This window comes from Apium graveolens, chromosome 5 (assembly GCF_009905375.1).
Source record: "Apium graveolens cultivar Ventura chromosome 5, ASM990537v1, whole genome shotgun sequence".
In the NCBI taxonomy this organism is placed as follows: domain Eukaryota; kingdom Viridiplantae; phylum Streptophyta; class Magnoliopsida; order Apiales; family Apiaceae; genus Apium; species Apium graveolens.
This window is the reverse complement of record NC_133651.1, coordinates 287,892,296-287,913,533: the sequence shown is the minus strand read 5'-3', so window position 1 is coordinate 287,913,533 and position 21,238 is coordinate 287,892,296. Positions and strand designations below refer to the sequence as shown.

Below are 21,238 nucleotides of genomic sequence, written 5' to 3'. Positions count from 1 at the left end.
TTATCGTGTCATTCATCCACTCAAAAACACACACATCTCCCTCTTCCAAGTTCAAATCCGTGCGAAATGTTCTCCACCCAGAGTTGAGTGTGCATCGCTTCCGATCGCGTCGATGGCGAATTTCCAACGTCCAGCAACGCATACCAACATATGCCGTAATCTGATCAGTCTTCAACCAAGATTTCCACAACCGCCGGTATTCCACAGGTATATCCTACATAAAGAATATTAAACAAAAAATTGTTATTACGATAAGATCATTCTTTAATTTTTACAAAGATATTCAAAACGAAACACAGAGAAGAATTGAGAAAACATGTACACAAAACAGAGGGAAGAATGAGTCGAATATACCACTCCATGCTCATACTCTAGCATCTGAAAACCTTGAACCACAAACTGAAATGCAGTTCTATTTGATGCAGATGACTCATCTACACAAAAAAAGGAAACAGTTACGACACTCCATTACAAGTTCTGTTACATGCAGTCGATATTAAAATAAGACAGAATATTTAATTAAAATATTACCAACTATAGGGAGTGAAGGGCCAATGCGAGTTTCAATATTTTATTTCGCAAATGCCTTTACTGCAAAGCGCGACACTCCATCAAAAGTGAAGATCATCATACTTAATCCGTTCAAGTCTTTTACATCTAACATGTTGCAGATGTTTGCCAACCCTACCATTGTACCCCTTTTTTCAGAATAAGACCCAACAATCTCATGCTCACTAGAAACCTCATAATAAACTCTCGGAGGCAGGGTAACACCATTGACATCCAGAAAATCAAACGGTACAACCTATATTATTAAATAAATTAATATAAACATAACATACATTAGTATTGCCACTAATACGGCACATTTTTTCAGTATATGAACAAAAACACTTACAATACAATCTGATACTTTACGTCCCCAATTCAGATGCTCAAGAAAACTCCAATGATCATTCTCCCTTGAAACTACATTTTTAAGCATTTCGACAAACAAAAACATAAATACAAAAAAAATCCATACACTACATTATGAAACAGGAATGTAAGCCTAAATTGGTGAATAAGTAATTACATACCGTTGTGAGTCTAAGAAAAGTTTGGCATATTAGGATACTGTATTTCAGCCTCATACATACTAAAAACGGTTACTTTGCATTCGAAGCCCCCACAATGTTCAAACATTAAGGTCTCACCATCAATGATGTTCAGGAATCGATAAAACGAATGCATACCCTCGAGACGTTGCTCGGTCCTATTATAATCTAACCACAAACTATACCCATTACGAAGGACTAACTTCACTCCGCGCGGAATACGAGAACCATATCGATGACATAATGCAGGAGGCAACATCTATACAAAAACAAACACATATACAATACTTCCACTAAATCAAACTTTTACAAACACACCTATACAGATTAGATAGTTAAGTTGTACAAAAAACTTACCAGATTGTTCGAACCACAGTCAGAAGACTTCAAATGCTTCACAAAAGTAGGAATAGTATCCATACCTAAAATGCAACAATGATAACAAAACATTAAAAAATGTGGAAGATTGAAGTGCCACAATACAAGAAAGAAGATAGTTGCATGAGTCCATACCTACAGTTAGTTTGATGAATGCGGTAACAAAGGAGAAGAACAAGAGGAAATGAAGACAGCGGTTACTTTTCTACAAACCAAAAGGGGAAAGTGAATTATACCTAAATGGGTTAACCTATGTCAGTTTAGGACAAAACCCAATCTAACATACCATATTCAGACATAATTAAAAGGAAAGCCTAATACAATTATGGCCTATCTTCGATAATTCAAAATAGAGTGGCACCATTCATGTATAATTCTAAAAAAAAAAAAATAAGTTTATATATAATCACCTTAAATATAATTCATATTTTTTTTAAAAAAAAGTTTCTTCTTTGTAGGCACTTTCTTTTTAACTTAACTAAACGTGTCTTATATTTCTATGTAACACTAACAATTTAATGCCGGTTAGCACATTTTTAAAACGAAAATAATTTTATAATTATTTATTACTAATCTTCACTAACATAATCTTTAATTTTTTTTATAAAAAATCTTATCTCGCACCATGCGAAGCGGGCAAAAAATCCTAGTATATATATGATCTTGAAGTGGATTAATATATTTAAAATAAAAATCCTTTATATTCCAAAATGAATTTCATATCAGTCATGAATATGCTTATATGTAATTTTTTAAAAATTTTATTGGATGAATATTAATTATTTAACGACTGTAATCGTACATCCTAACTAGTAATTACAGATAACACAACTCAAGAACTTCTCAAACATTTTGCTGCCCCCGATATTTTGACTGAAAAAAAAAATCATCCAGTTTCTCTAGTCAAAATTTGGTTGGTTTTTATCTTTGCAGAATAAGATTTAATTATCTATTCGCATATCCAAACACAAGATGCTAACTTCCATCAACAAGTGAGGTAATCTGAATTTCCAAATTACGAAAATACACTAAAACTAAAAGGCGATTACCATCTAGATCATTTAAAATTAAAGTCAAGATTTAAATGTCACCAAATCACATTCAAAATTAATTAAAACAAATTTAGGGCGTCTGCACCTCTAAAACTATATCCCATAGTTACCTTTCGAACACGGGCTCCCAATCCTATGGGGAATCATAAGTACTGAAAAACAACTCGGCAAACTGCAAAAGACACACAAATATACAAAGAGAAAAAAGGGAATGCTACCAAGATCCTTTTTTGCAGTACATGACCTGTCTTTGAATTTATAATGTACAATTGTTTATAAATGACTACAGTGAGGGATCACTGAAGATTTGAGCTCAGATCAGTTCAGTTTACCTACGCCTAATTACACAAAGGACAGCCACCAAAAGAGAAACTGCAACAAGGGAAAAACTTTAAAGGGATTGCCCTCTTAACTATCACATATTCAGTCATGTAAAACTGGAGATTATCTGTCTATGCATAGAAAATGAGAATTGACAAAATTCAAAAGTCCTGCTACCACAGGTTTACATATGCTAAAAGGCTACAAGCTTCAGATGATTAAATGATGACAGACTCGAATATATCTGGATCATGCTTTTCGACCGTCCTAATAATTCCCTATACAATATCATCACTGAGCAGAGGTGGGAACTTAGAATGCATCATTTTCCTCTAAATAACTGATCAATTTGTCAGAGGGTTGCATCAGTAGTAGCGCAGCCACCATGCACATAACCAGATTAGATACCACATGTTGAAATTTCACAAGCTTTGAATTAGCTTAAGATCCATTAACAGCCATCTCAGCTGATGGTTTTGATGGTATTGAAGGGCAGTCTTCCGCATTCTGATGACCATTTCCTGGGGTACTATGCAAGCTATCATCACAACTTTGCAGGCAAGGCGATTCCTTGCTTGGATGATTTTCCACTTTCTTGACATCTGAGTGTCGATCTTCGGATTTCTCTGCATCTGAACCGACACTGTCACTGGAACAGACCATAGATCCTTTCTCCTCTTTATTAATGTCACTCGAGTTGTTGCTTGAGTTTGGAGACTGGGGAAAATTATGCACAGCACTGGCTATTTTCTTACTGGGTAACTGGCTTAATGTGGAGCAAAGAGCAGCCAAAACTCCTTCTTTCGCCTTTGAATTTCTGTTCAACCGTTGCCTTTTGACCAGCTCAAGCTCCTCCTTGGAGTCTGATTTTCTCTTCAACCTCAGGGGATCCAGTATTCCCTCATTTTCTTCAGTCACTTCTGACTGTTTTTTAGGTGGTGGTTTGTAATCCTCATCATCTTCATCATCATCATAGTCAACAAGTCCCCCAACTCTTGAACTACGTAGGTATAATAAACACAATATGAAGGAAAAGTTTTACATTTGCATGTCTGAAGAAATAACTAAAACTGGTAGATAAAAATATACCTCACTGGACTAGGCACAGACCCATTGGATACATGAGGTTGTACACGGATTGTGTTCCCACGAGATATTGATGCTGATGCTGATGCTGATGCTGATGCAGATGCAGTTGCTGAATCTTCTTCATCACTGTTTAACCATTTAATTATAAAATCCTTGCGCAAAACGATTGTGGAGTTCCAGGAAAGGTAGCTATTTAACAAGTACGAGAAAAACCTAATACCTGTCTTCATTGAAGTAATCTTCCTCTTCCTTCTCCAGAGCACGTTCATCTATTCGCCTTCTTGGTTCCAACACATCATTTGGACCTTTTTCACCCAAGCTCTCCAGGGACTACATATCCAGTATTAAGAAACCAGGGCAATGAAAACATAGAAGTAAAATAGACGACAAGGAAGACGATTACCTGATCATATCTAACTTTTAAGGAGTGAATTGAGGAGAAGTTTGCAAAGTTGACCAACTGACCCCAAAAGGAATTGATTATATACTTGATTAGTATCTTGAAGTTTTCCTGAAAATTATTTAATGTCAAGGTATAAGTCATCCTCCTGCTATCTTCATCAAATACAATCTGCAACTAGGTAAATATTATAATTACCCTCCGGACATGCTCAAACAACTCCAGCACAGCAGAGTTCAATAAATTATATCGATTGCCGTTATCAACAAAAACATCTATAACTGGTTTCAAGAGGTTGTTCTTCACAATATGATTAAATAGATGATCATCCTGCAAAATATCACAATGAGCTAAATCAACTTGACTTCATACGAAGACCAGAATGGATCTAGTAATAAACTAGTAATTATCACAATAACTCATTAAAGTAAATGGCAGTAATAAAGATTTGTCAACCAAACAGAGCACTTCACAGACACAAAAAGTGGCCTCAGAAGGGAATTTGATAGGAAGGGGGAAGGGGGAAGGGGGAAGGGGTACTACTCACGTTCGTTTCTAACCAGAAATCCCATGACATTTAACTAAATGAAATCAAAGTTGACAAGATACAGACCACTTTCATGTAAAAGATGAAAGAATCATATGCCTAGATAAAATTAGGGGAAGGGGATATACCATGCAGAAGGTCACACTTACATTGCGAGAGATCAGAATTCTGACAAATCGAACAGCAGCAACTACTAGGTACTTTTCTCTCCTTCGAGTAAGAAACAAAACCTTGTCTATAACATTATTAAGAAGGAAGTTGCACCTGTAGCCAATAATGGAAAAATGTTAAAACATTACTTATTAGTTTTTACTGCTAAAACTTTTAAAACCACATAAAAACACAATAAGCCACGTGATTACTTGATTCTAAATGGATGATGTGAAACACAGAAGCATAGGAGATCGCAGATGTTTAGAAGTATTTCAGGTTTCGCACTGGTAAATTGTGAGACAGAAGATCTGCTAATGGTTTGACCAGAGCTACTCGGAGGGCATGATGAAGTAATCACTTCGATTAGTTGACCCAAATGCTTCTCGTAAAAAATCTCAATGATTGTATCTCTCTGCCAAAGATCAGATACCACTCATTAAACACAAAAAAAAAATGTTGAAAACTACCACATGGCCACACCTGAATGTCGCTAAATAATCCAAGAAAGTAAAATAAAAGTTAATGGCCTAAAAGGTAATGTACAACCAACAAAACTTGTGGTACCAATAGTATAAGAACAAAGAGCATTGATGCAAATACTATAAAGATATAACTAATCACAATAATTGTGTCCGGAAGAAATTCACGAGGCAATAAACAAGGCCTCTAATGGTGAATGAGTATAACAGAAACTTGGTTTATAATATAATTTAAACTAGTTTAAACTTCACTGAACAAAAGCATGTCAAATATCACAGCACAAATGGCAAATGCAGATACTGGTTTATCAGAATACAATACTGTTGGCAAGTGGCAACTAGAGCACTCAAAGCCATCATTTTCATTTATGGAGTAGCAGATCTCCCTACCCAGGAGAAAGAAAAATAATCTCATAAGCGATTAGAAAATCATTTTTGTTTATAGTGCCAACAAATAATTGTTACTTTCACACTGGGGTGGCGAATTAAGCATATTTAGGTAAGGACTCCAGCAGCAATACTCATTACTCAAATAAAGCACAGTTGCCTCCAAGCATACCATTATTTGCTAATCTGGTAGTAGTATTTCACCTAGGCAAGCCTGGCCCTAATTGTCAACACAACTAATCTTTGTTCACTTGTGGATCCCCACTTCCCAGTTTCTTATAATAAACTTTCCCGTAAAAATCATGACAAATAAGTGGCATCTATATATAATTCAAAACTTCTTACGACCACTTAATCTAAAGGAGTAAATGAAAGGCACCTGTGATCCTGAGGCATATGAGTCCAAAAGACTGCGTAGAATTTCGAGAAACTGACAATGCATATCATCACCAAAATCTGTAAGCATCCCTTTTACCTACCGAGGAGAAAACATAAATGCAATTTCACTTTTTCATGTTAAAAGCATAAATGCAATACTCTAAAGTCTAAACATAATAAATACGATGTGTCAATAGCTAAGGACCCCCACCTTTGCTATAGTGTAGACTGTAGAAACTAATGCCAGTCATCTACAGACCTACTTATCTACATTGCTGCCATGCGGTGCAATACGTAAAATTATTTTGACACTCAAAGATTTAAGCTTTCAAGTATTTCATTTTCCATTTTGGTCACTTCTCTCTAAAGATACATAATACATCTTTACAAGCCTTCACCGACTCATAAATCATTCTTTAGGTTTACGAACTTTAGACAATCCTATAAATAAAATTTATATTTTCATATATATAGATCATTGGGCCTAAATAATAACTAATCCTTAAACATATGCTTTATACACACTCCTTAAACATATGCTTTATACACACTCAACCTTATTGAAGTATTCAGACTTTCAGTCAACACTAATATACAAGTTCATGCAGGACCGTCATCTTGAAAGAGATCACTAAATCTATGTATTTTAAGGGCATCTTAGAATGACAAGTATAACTACATGCACCTAACTCGTGATTCAAAGAGAGCATTAAGCTAAAAAGTAAGATTTTATCAAATTTTCTGGCAGATCATTTCCAAGATTTCTTTAAGTGATTACAGAGTATGTAGGGAACATAATACTACGACCATGAATACATCAGGGCACGAGAAGACTACTTCCAAGTATAATCATTTGGGATTATGGGAACAAACTTATGCTACTTCAATTTAGCAATGAAAAAACATACCAGAAGTCCAAGAAGAGGGACACCTTCCTTCCTAGTGACAAAAGAACGAGTGAGATTCGAGTCTTGATTCAAGAAAAGAATGAAGATGTCTGTCCTGCATCCATTGAATCACTCACCATTAGTTGCCTAATTTGGCCAACACACATAAAAGACATTATACAATAATCAAATAATAAGAGAGAAACTATATTCATTACCCAGTTAATATAATCTTTTTGTCTTGACTCTGCAAAATATTGGTAATGATGTCGATAATTCCTTCGTTCAAGAAATCCCTACAATGATATAAATATTGCACATGTATCAGAAATATTGTACAGGTATCAAGATGCATACATACACATAGTGTGTACCAAAAACATTTAAATCTGTATAAATATAAGCGTTATATATATGAGCAAAAGCAGAACCTCTCGAAAATCAAGAAACATGTAATAGCAATCTTTAATCCACCAGATAACAAACAGAAAGCAATACAAGCAGACATAACCTAAATTACCTATATAACCGAAGTTGGTGCACCATCTGCAGACTCTTGCTTAGATTACAAAACTCATGCAGGAAGAGCACCTATTTCCATGAGAACAAACAAGAATTCACAATATTCTTAGTATTAATGTCAAATGTGCTAGTAATAGAAACTATTTCTGACTAGAGATATCATGCTATGGTTGTAATGCAGACTTTGATCAACATGTAACAGCAGTAGACTTATTCAGACCATTTACAAAACCTGTAACCGTATATTAGATTATCGACTTCCCTACGATAAGAAAAGACACAATCATCTACATACTACAACAGACGACACAGGAGCAGGCTAGCAAATGTTAGCCACAAAGTTACATCTGTGCATCCAGCCACATCCAATAATATACAGACCTCTGCTGCATGTTCTATGAAATAAAACACATTACTCCCTCCGTCCCACTAGATTCTTAACATTTGCAAGAGAGGGTTCCGCACACATTTTACAGCTCTTATCTAGTATAGTCCCATAACTTATTTTGAAAATTTTCTTTTTTTAATTTGAAATTTAAACATTTAATATTCATTCAGAAGAAAAAAGTTTTAAAAATAATGTATGTAACTATACTAGATAATAGCCTTAATATGCGTGTCGATAACTCCATTTCAAATGTTAAGAATCTATTGGAATGAAGGGAATACTATTTTAATAATACACAGTCAGGCCAGCTAAATTAAGTCCCAACTACACACTAGAAAAGGCCGTACTTGGCTACTAAAAAAGGTAAAGTTTCTGGTAGCAGCATTGAAATAACACAGTAGTGCCTTAAAGTGATATATTTAGTTTGCTTGCTACTATTGAGCATATGATACTACTGACAAGAATGCCATCAAGTGCACCCTATTACATTACTCACAAACATTCAAGTACAACATTTCCTGTGCAACCAGTCATGAAAACAGCTGATGGACATGTTTTTAAAATTATTTAACGCAAGACACATCATTTAAGACCAAAAGCATGCACAACATTCATTCACGACTCCAAAACTTGGTCACATATCCATGTTGGACATTCCCAGCCAAGGCACTGTAACAGAGGTGCTATAGCTATGAATTGTGCAATTGCAACAATTAATATAGAGTGTAGCAACAAGATTATGTTAGCATGATCTGTAATATACAGCAAGATGGTAAAAATCATATATATAAGTTAACGGTGCAGTACTGCGGTTAAATGATCAAATCACTCTCAGCAAAAGCATACAAGCTATAGACGTATTAGAAGCCACGAGAACAGATTTTTGATATACAATGAAAAATAGAAAATTGGTTTCCATTTTAACAACCACGCAGATAGTTTCACATTGCTATTTGTCAAGAACATCTAAAGTCAATTATTTAGGAGATACACATGACTGTCAATAAGAAACAAACAAACAAGCTAACAGAAATTCTGAAACAAATCAAAGTGTTACATTGATATTTGAGCAAAAGCTAAATTACTAGGTTCATATCTCCGATGATTAAGATGTTATTGATTTATGATTTACTGGGATGCTAACAGTCAAAAAGAAAACTAAGTGTTCAAGTAAAAGGAAGAAAATGAACTGTCTATCAAACAGTAGTTTGGTTCTCCCGTTTTTAGCACCAAGACTTCTTCATTCTTGCAAGAAACAATTAGGACAGGAAAAATAAGCACAAGCTCCAATCAAGCAAAATCAAATTTGACATACATTAATGGATGCATTATTATAAGAAGACACCCTAGTGTAACTAGGATACGAAACCCATCCATGGATAATTAAGTTTATTTAAACCAATTAATAATTTTCTTAGCCAAATCCCAAGCACACAGATACCATGAAAAATCTAGCTCATTCTAGAGATGTTGAAATACAACCAGATGTTTAGAAGTGAAATTTTCATGTACAGTTAGTCCTAATTGCAGGAGAACACGCTGAATTAACTAAACAAAGATCAGAACCTACCAAATCCTTCATTGATTCAGCAGGAGTTTCAGGGGATTTCATTCTTGCAAACAGTTCTTGGATAAAGGTACTATCATCTTTCAGCATAGAAACAACCTACACATAACTAAAATAATTAGGATCGAAACTACCAAGGCCACGCCTTGTGAAAAAAAATGAGGCACTTACATATGCATTATTCGAGTGAATAATGGAATTTAAGCTTGCAGTTGTAGCTTCGTCTAATATTCTGGATAGAACAACATCCTAAAAGAGAAATTGCACGGTGAAATCTAGTCACAAGGACAAACTGGAAAGTATGTCAGAAAACAATAATAAAAATGTTTATATTCCTCACCTTTAGGTAACCAATTTTGTATGTCTGATGTATCTTTGACAAGACCTGGGGATCCTTAATAGGTATGGCCTAAACAGATGAAAGTATACACAGCAAGATGTGATACTGTTAGTTCTACAATATATTAACCCTGTTCCAACACTTGCCAACATCACAGTTGATGGCTAAATTAAGACATGCAATTGCATAGCTGGCCCTTGCACATACAAACACACAAATAATAGGACAAGAGAGAACAAAAAGAAGCAAGAAGCATGTACCTCCTTGAATACCACGTGCTCTTTTAAGAATACACGATGATGGACGTGAGGTAGTTCAGGGTCATCTGCAGAAAACAATCAATACAAACCACAGTTTAAAAACAAAAAATTGGGTTAAACACGGCCTAAAACTTGCAATATATAGTATGCACACAAATATAATAGTAATTGTCATTTTACGAAAATTTTAATACTTCCAGTAACATCCCACTTCAATTAAGTGGTTAAGTCTGCATAACTTTATAAGTACTAGTCTTGAACTTTATGTACCAAAGTAGCTAGAAATTTTGGATCAGCATGTTGTGGGTTGTTAAGTTATTAAGTACACATTAGGCCTGTGGGGTTCAGGCTTGGAATTGGGCCTGGCATTTTACAAATGGTGGCTAATCCAGTGGACTCTTGATCTAAAAAGCAGTTTTTTTACCAATAATCAAATTAAGATTTTTGCCACCACTTCAGAAGATGTTTGACATCTAGGGCATGAGATATATAATACTTATATAATAAAATTAGAAATATATAGTCTAGTCGTGAGTCGTGACCACAATAATTGTAGGAAAGAATTTTTATGCCAAAGTGAAAAAACTTACATTCAAGGCATCCACAGATGTCCATGATCAACTCCTCCCCAAATATTCTCTCGAAGATCTGAGCAGAATTGAGTAAAACTGCAAATAACAATATGCTAATATCACTTGTAGGAAAGAGTAACCTGCTTTGTGGTCTGTGTATGGAGATATATTCATAACGTGTGAGAGCAGATGCAAGAGAATAAGGACACTAACCGATCCCTCTGACTATCTTAAATATCAGATGAAGGCCATCAACATCTTCCAAATCTTCGCAGATCCTAAATAGGTCCATTAGCTTGCGGAAGAAATCTTGCTGCATAAATAGTAATTCATTAGAAACACCCGAGTCATTAATAACAAGTGACAACATACAGGAAGGTGGGGATATAACAGGTGAGAGAATTACAACATCCTGCTGAGATCATTATTTGTTGAATCTTGACTTTCGGGGTAAATATAAACATCAACTACATTAATACCTACTTAGAATTAACGGTTTATTTAGGTATTTAAATAACGAGGACACTTCAAATTTGTTACGTAATCAAATCATCTAAAACCTTGATGTGTTATGAAGGCCTTATATAGATCATATATTATACAACACTCATCTCAATCGTATGAAACGGACATACAGCACACGGAAGACCGTACCCAAACAGAACAGACAAAAACAATTTAATTCGGGGTGGGAGGACTCAAACCTGAGAAACCAAGCTCTAATTTAATGTCAAGTAACAAACTCATCTAAAACCTTAAGGTGATAGAGCAAAGCCTCATATGGAACATGTATTACTCAACGGAAAGAATCTATTAAATCCATGTTTACTAGTATGGTCAGACTGAAATTGATTAAACTAGAGGTCACGTAGTAAGTTTTGTCACAATGGTCCCTTATATGTGTTTGTTATAATTTTTGACATTGAACTATGTGCCAAAATGATATAAATAAAACAAAAATTAAGAAGTATCTTAACAATCACAGCTATATTTATTCTTGCACCGCGACGGTTACCTTTTAAAGAAACTTCTTTGGGTGTTGCCACAGGTTAATTTTGATTATACATAAGTACGTGTATAATTATCAGATTACATAAATACTAGCGGACCTGCAGATAAATTTTTTTATACATATCGGATATAATTCGATTAATATATATAATTATGTATTTTACGTAATAATGTACTTCTTTCTTATTTATAATAATCCAAGATTATCATAAGTATGGTACTCCCTCCGTCCCAACTCCCACCCATCTCTTAGAACTTCTGTTTCTAGTATGTCCCAAACACTTCTTAACATTCCCTAGAACAACATATTACGACCAATAAACGTTTCATTCTCCTTTCTTCAATTTTTTTTAATCTTCGTGCCTAACCCAAATATTACTAATTAGGCGGAAAGGTGGAGTAACATATACTTAAGATATATTGCATTCACTATTAACATTCAGCAAGTAATCCATAGATCATGTATTTTATTTGTCTACCTAAAATATAGAATTTGCAATAGTATCTATTATAATATGTAGATGCATATATTTATATATAAACATTAATCAAACTTTACATATGAACATCAGATGCATGATTTGGCAGCCATGGACCCACATTCCGAAATATAGTCCTGGATATCCACTAGGGACCCCAGTCCCCACCACCACAATAACCTTGATTACTGGAAAGTTATCAACTGAAATGGAATGATCCATAATCTACTTATATTTTAATTAATATTATAAGATAAGTTTAGCAGGCACATGAACCGCAATAAGATGAAATGATCCAGTAACTAAATTAAGATGGTAAATTATGATCCACACAAAATGATAAAAATCAACATATCTTACATCATGTGATATGAGTTCTGCCACGCGGCACTGGTCAGCGTTGCTGCTCTCAACCACAGCCTGCAAAGTACAAAATTGATATAATAATAAACAATTGAGAAGACAAGTTGCCATTAAAGACGTGCATTTCATTACTCATTCAAAATAATTCGACTCCATCCCAAAAAAATATCCCACTTTATTTTGTTTAAGAGTCCAAAAACAAATGTAATCCTTCTTAACATACAAGTTTGTCTACCATTAGTAATAATATATTTTAAACGAAATTAGTTTGGAAATGATTGATTTCACATTGGAAACTGTAAAAAAATTGTCAAAGTGAGGTCGGCATGAAAAAGAAAAAGATATGGAGCTGGCGGTGAATGCATACCAGTGCAAGTTCTAGGTGGTGCAGAACAATAAATAAACTACTACACTTCAACAGTTAAAGAGGACAAAATATATCTTAATCGGCAAGTGAATACAATAGTAAAAGACGTAGAAAATTGAAAATATAATATCAATACATCACAAGTGGATCTAATCTTTACGATAGTAACGAAAAGCAGGCTTAGAAAAGGTTCACTAGTAAACTTAAATAATTAAAAAATAAGAAGTTTATCTCATAACTATTTCCCTATGCTAAAATTCACATAAGGCTGGTTAGACACCTGTATTCAGGGGATGGACAATGAAAAACTACACAGCAAAAGAAATCAAGACAAAAGTAACAAAGACAATCATGCACTGACCCATATATCCAGGGTACTTCCATTAGTAACTGAGTGATTCAAAAAAAAACAACCAAATGGCCTTAGAATATAGGGGAGTACTCACCATCCAAACTCAATTTCTAATTCCAATGACAGTCAAAGATAGGGGAGTACTCACCATCCAAACTCAATTTCTAATTCCAATCATGACAGTCAAAGATACGCTGGCACAACCACTCAAAGGATACATAAAAGGGACTTAATTTTTCTTTGGCTGAACAAATTTTTTTTATACTAAATAATACTCCATCTGTCCAGAAAGATCAAATGGCTGACTTGACTTCTACACAACTATAAAAAAAATTCACATTTTTCTATTTTTCGAAACAATGCACCTTTATCTAAGTAATGTAAAGAAGCTTCAACTACCAATCTACTTCTACAATAAAATACAAGCAGGTGTAGACCCCTGCAAGGCATAAGAATATTTATAAAATAGATATAAAACTTCGTATAATTACAAAAAAAAAATATCATATAAATTCTGTATGGAGCAATTAAATATTTTTTAATATCTATAACGATTTTAATTGGTAAAATTGTAGACAAATTATCAATATATAACGACAATATTGTAAACAAAAAAAATTAGTACCAAGAGAAACTTGCAAATCATAAAAACTTTTTAAAGAGAACACTATAATTAAAAGAATTAAAAGCAGCCAAGAGATTTGAGGTAGAAGAAGTATGATAAAAAAACAATATACCTTCATTTCACTTTTCTTTCCATATATGAGAGTTATATAAAACAGCGTTGTAGACATTAATACATCATAGATATCGTTAACATAAATGTCATAACTGGAAAAGCAACGGCGTTGTAGACATTAATACATTATTGATATCTTTAACATAAATCTCAAATAAAATTGGTTTATTTTACTTATTCTGCTTACTTTTCATTTTTATCTATAATCTGTGTAATCGAAGTTAGATTCTTAATTGTGTTATATGTTACTTTATATAGACGAATTTTTGAAGGATTGGTAGTAACTTAATTTTAAAGCATATCATGTGAGGTCATATAAAGAAACATCTTACCACACCCAAAAATTAAGATAATGACCACTGGTATACAATATTAAGTTCTCACTGGTAAGGAACCCAGATTATAGGTTATACATCACCATCAAGACTATGCTCTGATGGATGGTTTGTTTACATTATAGACTCCCACGAGCACTGTGATACTTGTACATAAAGGGAACTTTAAATCAAAAATACTTCAATGTTCTTTACAAGGAGGCAGGGACTCTAATGATAATACATGCTAGACTAGCATGTAAATGTTTGGCACTAACTAATGAATTTCAAACTGAGCATGAGTATAAACCTTTAGTATTGAAGGAAGCGTAGACAGCTCAACTGGAGGTAAATCCTTGAGTTCACTGTGGATAGTATGATATGTCTCGTCTGAAAAAAAAATCAGTAACAAGGTATTAGTTTTTGATACTTACTGGGATAATAAGATCTTTAACAACACATTTTGTGTTCCACTAATATATTCTAACAGCCTAAAATTCTTCAAGTGAAGAGGATTTCACATTATTAGTTAGTAGAGTCCTGCTTGTTCCTAATCCTGCCCGAATAAATATTTGGCCCTAATGAAGTATTAAAGACAGATTTCCATCCTCAAGATAAATCAAGAATATTGTATCAAAACCTTATGCTTTAGAGCATCTCCAAGGGGAGAGATCCCTTACCAATAATATGCTTAGGTGGAAGAATTTGGGGGGGTCTTCCCTCAAAAAACCCTCTCCAACCATCCTCCCCTTACCTAAATATTATAGGTGAGAGAAAATCAAACCTCTTATTTGAGGGATGAAAACTCCTCCCCTATATGATGCCATGTCATCCGAATACTCCCTCCCCTGCCTTTTCTTTTCTTTTTTTCTCTTCTCTGCATGACTGCATGTGTGTATATACGAGTGTCTGTCTGTATAAATTGTGCCGGTGTTTTGTGTGTTTGTGCATTTTTATTTTGTTTTTTTATTTAATTTATAATTTTATTCTGATAAATTAATCAATTAAAATTTAATATAGATACACAAATAGTTGTAAAAATCATTTAACTTATGGTAAAATTATAGTATTTATATGATTAGTTCTTTTGAATAATTAAGTATAGAGATGAATAGATTAAAAAGATAATTAAAATTAGGAATTTTTGTCATTTATAAATTAAAATAATTTAAAATATCAATTAAATATTACTTTTAAAATATAGGGAACCAATTTAGGGAACACCATTGGTGTTAAAAAGTGTTTCCGTCCTCTATATTTTAGGAAATCATTATTTTAATATAATTTAGGGGACCAAAATAGGTAACCCGTTGGGGTTGCTCTTTACCCCAACACAACTTGTCAAGGCAATAGAATCCCACTCTTCATGTCAAGATCTTTTGTATGCAATAAATTTTGAACCCAATGCCAGATTAGCCACATAGAAGGTACAATGTACACTATTTAATTATCCCAAAAAAGGACATGCTTAAATTAATCTAATTAAGGGGTGCTTTTTAGTATGACAAGTAATTTTCAACAAGTCAAAAGTAACAACATAAGTTAGTTTCATTCATGACTTAAAACTACTTTGTAGGCATAATTTGTGCCTACGAGTGTCTGTCTGTATAAATTGTGCCGGTGTTTTGTGTGTTTGTGCATTTTTATTTTGTTTTTTTATTTAATTTATAATTTTATTCTGATAAATTAATCAATTAAAATTTAATATAGATACACAAATAGTTGTAAAAATCATTTAACTTATGGTAAAATTATAGTATTTATATGATTAGTTCTTTTGAATAATTAAGTATAGAGATGAATAGATTAAAAAGATAATTAAAATTAGGAATTTTTGTCATTTATAAATTAAAATAATTTAAAATATCAATTAAATATTACTTTTAAAATATAGGGAACCAATTTAGGGAACACCATTGGTGTTAAAAAGTGTTTCCGTCCTCTATATTTTAGGAAATCATTATTTTAATATAATTTAGGGGACCAAAATAGGTAACCCGTTGGGGTTGCTCTTTACCCCAACACAACTTGTCAAGGCAATAGAATCCCACTCTTCATGTCAAGATCTTTTGTATGCAATAAATTTTGAACCCAATGCCAGATTAGCCACATAGAAGGTACAATGTACACTATTTAATTATCCCAAAAAAGGACATGCTTAAATTAATCTAATTAAGGGGTGCTTTTTAGTATGACAAGTAATTTTCAACAAGTCAAAAGTAACAACATAAGTTAGTTTCATTCATGACTTAAAACTACTTTGTAGGCATAATTTAAGTAGTCATTTATAAATACTTAAGAATTTTAACTTCATTTGACAAACATTAATATTATCCTCACTATAGCTGACCTCTAATTTATTTCAGAACCTATCAGTTATACTTGTAACAGATAATAATTTGTAGAAAAAATATTAACTTGCAATGATTAGTTACAAAAAAACATTACAAGACTACTATGTTAAGGCATGCCTACATTACTATAGACAAGGAAGCAATCCACTTACTAGTAAGAGTACTGAATTGCAGACTCCTTTGAACACTACAAATTTGATCCCTGCATAAATTAAGATGATGTTAGTTGGGATTAGTATTTAAGCCTGGACGAAATTATAAGAGGAAAGCAAAGCATGTGCAGACATAAGAAAGGTAAATAGTATAACTACACTAGTTACCATATATATGAGCATCCAGTAGTTTCTTGAAAGCTAAGGGCTACCTCGGTCAAATGCTCAGGATCCCTCCAAGAGATTATTGTATCTGAATATTGGAATCAAGACGGCCAACAAGCCAAGTATTAATACCAAAAAACAATGCATGTTACACATTGGTAAAGCTGAAAGTCTAACCTTCTTGCTTCCTGTATATATCATCCGATCTTATGCGGTGCAGTAGCAATGTTTCAATGTCATCCTCGTCAACAACAAATAAACCCAGCTCTTCTGATCTCTGTGTTACAGAAATTGGGAAACAGAATTCCAGAAGTTAATCAAAATATTTGTACAAACAATTGTTGAGGATTTAACATTCATTTAGACAGGGCAAAAAATGGTCAGACCTCCAAATAATCCACAGTAACATGCCCAGTTCCTTGGTCATCCCATTTCCCATCCTCATTCAGGCGATAATACTTTACACGCTGAGTTCAAGACAATCATTAGTCTAAGTCCGTTCAAGCCATCACAAGGAGAGTTGGAGTCATGGATCAAACTACGAACACTAATAGAAAAGGAAAAACAGCTGGGCAAAAATTCAATTAATTGCCCTAAATTTATGGCACCATCAAGCTAAAAAATAAATTATGAAGTCCGAGAGGAAAGACATGCATCATATTTATAGCCATGCGGCCCAGTAAAGATATGCTGCCCATAGTATCTAGCCGCATCCGTTAGCATTTATGAATGATGCCAGAATCTTTGAATACAAATTATAAACAATCTAGATTTGAGACCACTGATGTGAGAAATCTTTTAAAAATCAATGACTAAATGATTGCAAATAAGCATTCACAATCCTATTACTAGCAACTCTTCAGTAACCCCCTGGAAAAATCAGGCTAAATTCGTATGGAAATCACACAAAAAGAAGAGAACTCTAACCTTCAAATTTATATTTACTTTGACATTATCAGGTATTTTCTCCTTCTCTTTTCAATTTTTTCATTATATTCACTTTTTCAGTTTGGTTTCAGCTATTGCCAACTCAATAAGATGTGTCTCTATTTTTGTGGGACTTGAAACAGCCTTCTTCCCAGGCCTTCTACAGTTGTTGTCAGTATGCATGTCCCCAATTTAGGCCCTTCTTAATTATACGATTTATATTGATAAGACTAGTGAATACGTATATATGGAATTCAGAAGTCATTAAAGCAGCAACTATTATGCAATCTACTATACAATTACGTGGATCTTCAAAATGGGGGGAAAAGCACTTCCACATAAGAGCTAGTATTAATTATTAAGCAGGTGTTAGGTAATAAAACCAAAGGGAATGTCTTCAATTGTCACTAAGTAAATGTTGTAACAAGCATCAAAGTCCAGATTGCCATTGTCAGTCCAAGGGCATTAAAACAAGTATGAACACTACACAAATGGATTATCACAAACGTGCAGCAGAGGTCTAATTCTTAGCTAATAGTAAATAAAACATTGCATTCACAGTTTCAAAAAATTTACTAATCTTGAGTTATTTTACAATGATATTTGATTTCACCAATTATCCTTCCTTAATTATCTTGGAAAGTTGTTAAACATTCTTTCTTCCTAACACGTGTTTGCTTAAAACGAAAGATCATTAAACATCCGACTGGACTTCAATTTTTGATTTTTAAGTTCATTGCAGGTTAGCAATACTCGTTTTACAGGTGTTCAGATGGAAAAATAGATTAACCAGTGACCTTATGAGCAGAAATCCATTCATGGGCCAAAGCTATAATTGAATTCTTAAATGCCACTGCATTCAGTTTAGCGTGGACTCAAAAAACCAATTTAATCGCTATAGGAAATTTAAAATTTCTGCTCCTTTTTCTATTCACCGCCTGTGATTTACACACATGCACACTTTAGCATGTGGCCGAAAAAGGTTTCTATATGTGCTAAAAAAATTCACTTTTCCAGGATCAAATATCAAAGACAAATGGTCAAACCTCAAAACACAAGCAGCAGTACTTGTTTCACTCGACCAATGATATCAGTAGTTCAATCAAAGAGTTGATTTTAGAAAACAATAGTCAAGCTATACGTAAATCACATATACCTTATGTGCAAATATTTAGAGAGAGGGGGGCGCCGCCTAAATGAAGTAAATGTCAGCTAGAACCAAATCACTACCAAATAAGTAACAATAAAAACTTGACACGCAAAATAATGAATGACAAACAAAAATAAACTAAATATCCCCACATAGCCGAAAATGACAATATCAGAATCTCCAACTTTAGCTCAACTAACAGAAAAAAGTAAAGGAGCTCTATACTCAATACGCAACTCAACTTCCTTTAACAACAAACACATCGAAACCGTCCAAAATCCCCCAACTTCCTTAATTTTACACTAACGTGCACTACACCACAAAAAACCTCATTCCACTCCACATCAACTACTTGCATCACAAAATCTCAACCCGCAAACACAAAAAAACTCATTCCAGTACAAAAAAAAACTACTTAATCCCAAATTCAATACACACCTATACATACACATACACACAAACATACAACATCATCAATTACACTAACAAACAACCTCAATCAATTAAAACAGCTCAATTACAACATATAAACACACATGTACATAAAATCAACGATTCGAAACAAGATAAAAGCATCAAACCTGCATCGAACTAGTCGCAGACGGCGATTTCTCCTGTGCGCCCATAACAACCTCCAATTCCACTCCTGCGAATCGCAATTAGCACTCTAATTCGCCCAAATTGAGCAATTGAGATCGCTGAAATTAGGGTTTAGAGATGAAATAAAAGGGGGAAGATAGTGAAATTAAGATAAGAAGATCATTTTAAAACCCTAGGCGCAACGTAACGGTAGCGATTTGCGTTACGTACGGTAGATATGTGTGTGTATAATGTGTCGTGCAGTGAAGCTTCGGGGGTGTGTATCTCTCTCTCTCTAGAGTTTTTGTTAGGGGAGTGTGTGTTTGTGAACGAGCTTGAGAGCTTTCTTTAACAAGGCACAATTATAAAATTGAAATTATTTACACTGAATCTCTCTCAAAATTATAATTATAATAACAATATATAAAACGTCATCTACGTATATATATTTTATTTTAAATTTTATCTACTGCTGAGGGTAAATGTGTAAGGGTAGTTTGGTTGAGAAAAGGGTATCCGATTGATTGTAACGAGTAATCGGATTACTAATTGGATTATTATACTGAATTTGAGATATTAATTATTATATCATGTCTTTGGTTCCGTAGGTGTGTAATTCGAGTCGAGTTTGTATTTATTAAATTTGAGTTTGAGTTTTTTTATCGAGTCAAGTTGATCCCAAAAAAAATCGAGCCTGAAAATTTTGTTCAAACTCGATCTATAAATTAATTGAGTCGAGTTCGAGCTGTTCGCGGGTTTTCGAGCGTATCAAATTTTTTAATCGAGCCCGAAAATGAGTTTGAGCTTGAGCTTAAAAACGAGTGTGAGTCGAGTCGAGCTTATTTTATCGAGTCGAGCCCATTTTATCGAGTCGATGCCCTGGTAAGGAGCCAGTGCAGTGTGACTATCAATAGCCTAAGAGCACCCAAGGGACAATTCCCCAAGATATATAAGAGAGGATTAGGGCTCATCAACCTGAGATCCAAAGGTTGAAGCGTGACATGGAGATCCATCAGACACCGAGACCCCAACAAACAATGAGACCTAGAGATTTTTCTCATATCGTAGACCTAAAAGGTCTAATGCCAAGGAGAGGAGTTGCGACCCCAAGGGCCGATCCAAGTGACTTGATGCCCCTAGGAGATCCTGATGATCCAAACCCATAATTCACTGAAGAGATAATGATTGCCCAAATATCAAGAAAGTTTAAGATGCCCTCCATCAAAACATATGATGGTACTGGCGATCCAGGAAATCATGTCAGGACGTTCTCCAACGTCTTATTATTGCAGCCCGTGAACGATGCTATCAAGTGTCGGGCCTTTCCCCAAACTCGATCTGTCATGGCTCAAAGGTGGTACAGTCGTCTATCCCCCAACTCGATTGGATCTTTTAGAGAACTAAGCCAAGCCTTTATCAAGCAGTTCATTAGTGGCATAGTGCATGAGAAAAGATCAGCTTCTTTCATG

At 34.1% G+C, this 21,238-nt stretch overlaps 1 protein-coding gene across 1 annotated transcript; it reads right to left on the bottom strand.

The window, feature by feature from the left end:
* Positions 1-2,719: 2,719 nt before the first annotated feature.
* On the bottom strand, positions 2,720-20,142 carry LOC141659107 (uncharacterized). Its single transcript, XM_074465860.1, has 24 exons — positions 19,772-20,142; positions 17,500-17,580; positions 17,291-17,390; positions 17,117-17,201; positions 16,949-16,998; positions 14,753-14,832; positions 12,668-12,727; positions 11,031-11,130; positions 10,836-10,913; positions 10,246-10,310; positions 9,986-10,054; positions 9,817-9,894; positions 9,649-9,744; positions 7,689-7,759; positions 7,387-7,464; positions 7,190-7,283; positions 6,283-6,378; positions 5,247-5,449; positions 5,034-5,148; positions 4,536-4,667; positions 4,341-4,448; positions 4,158-4,267; positions 3,938-4,063; positions 2,720-3,848 (listed from the first exon to the last, which is right to left on the bottom strand). Exons 1-24 carry the CDS (start codon positions 19,814-19,816, stop codon positions 3,290-3,292), a joined length of 2,679 nt encoding a protein of 892 aa, XP_074321961.1. The 5' UTR covers positions 19,817-20,142; the 3' UTR covers positions 2,720-3,289.
* Positions 20,143-21,238: the final 1,096 nt, after the last annotated feature.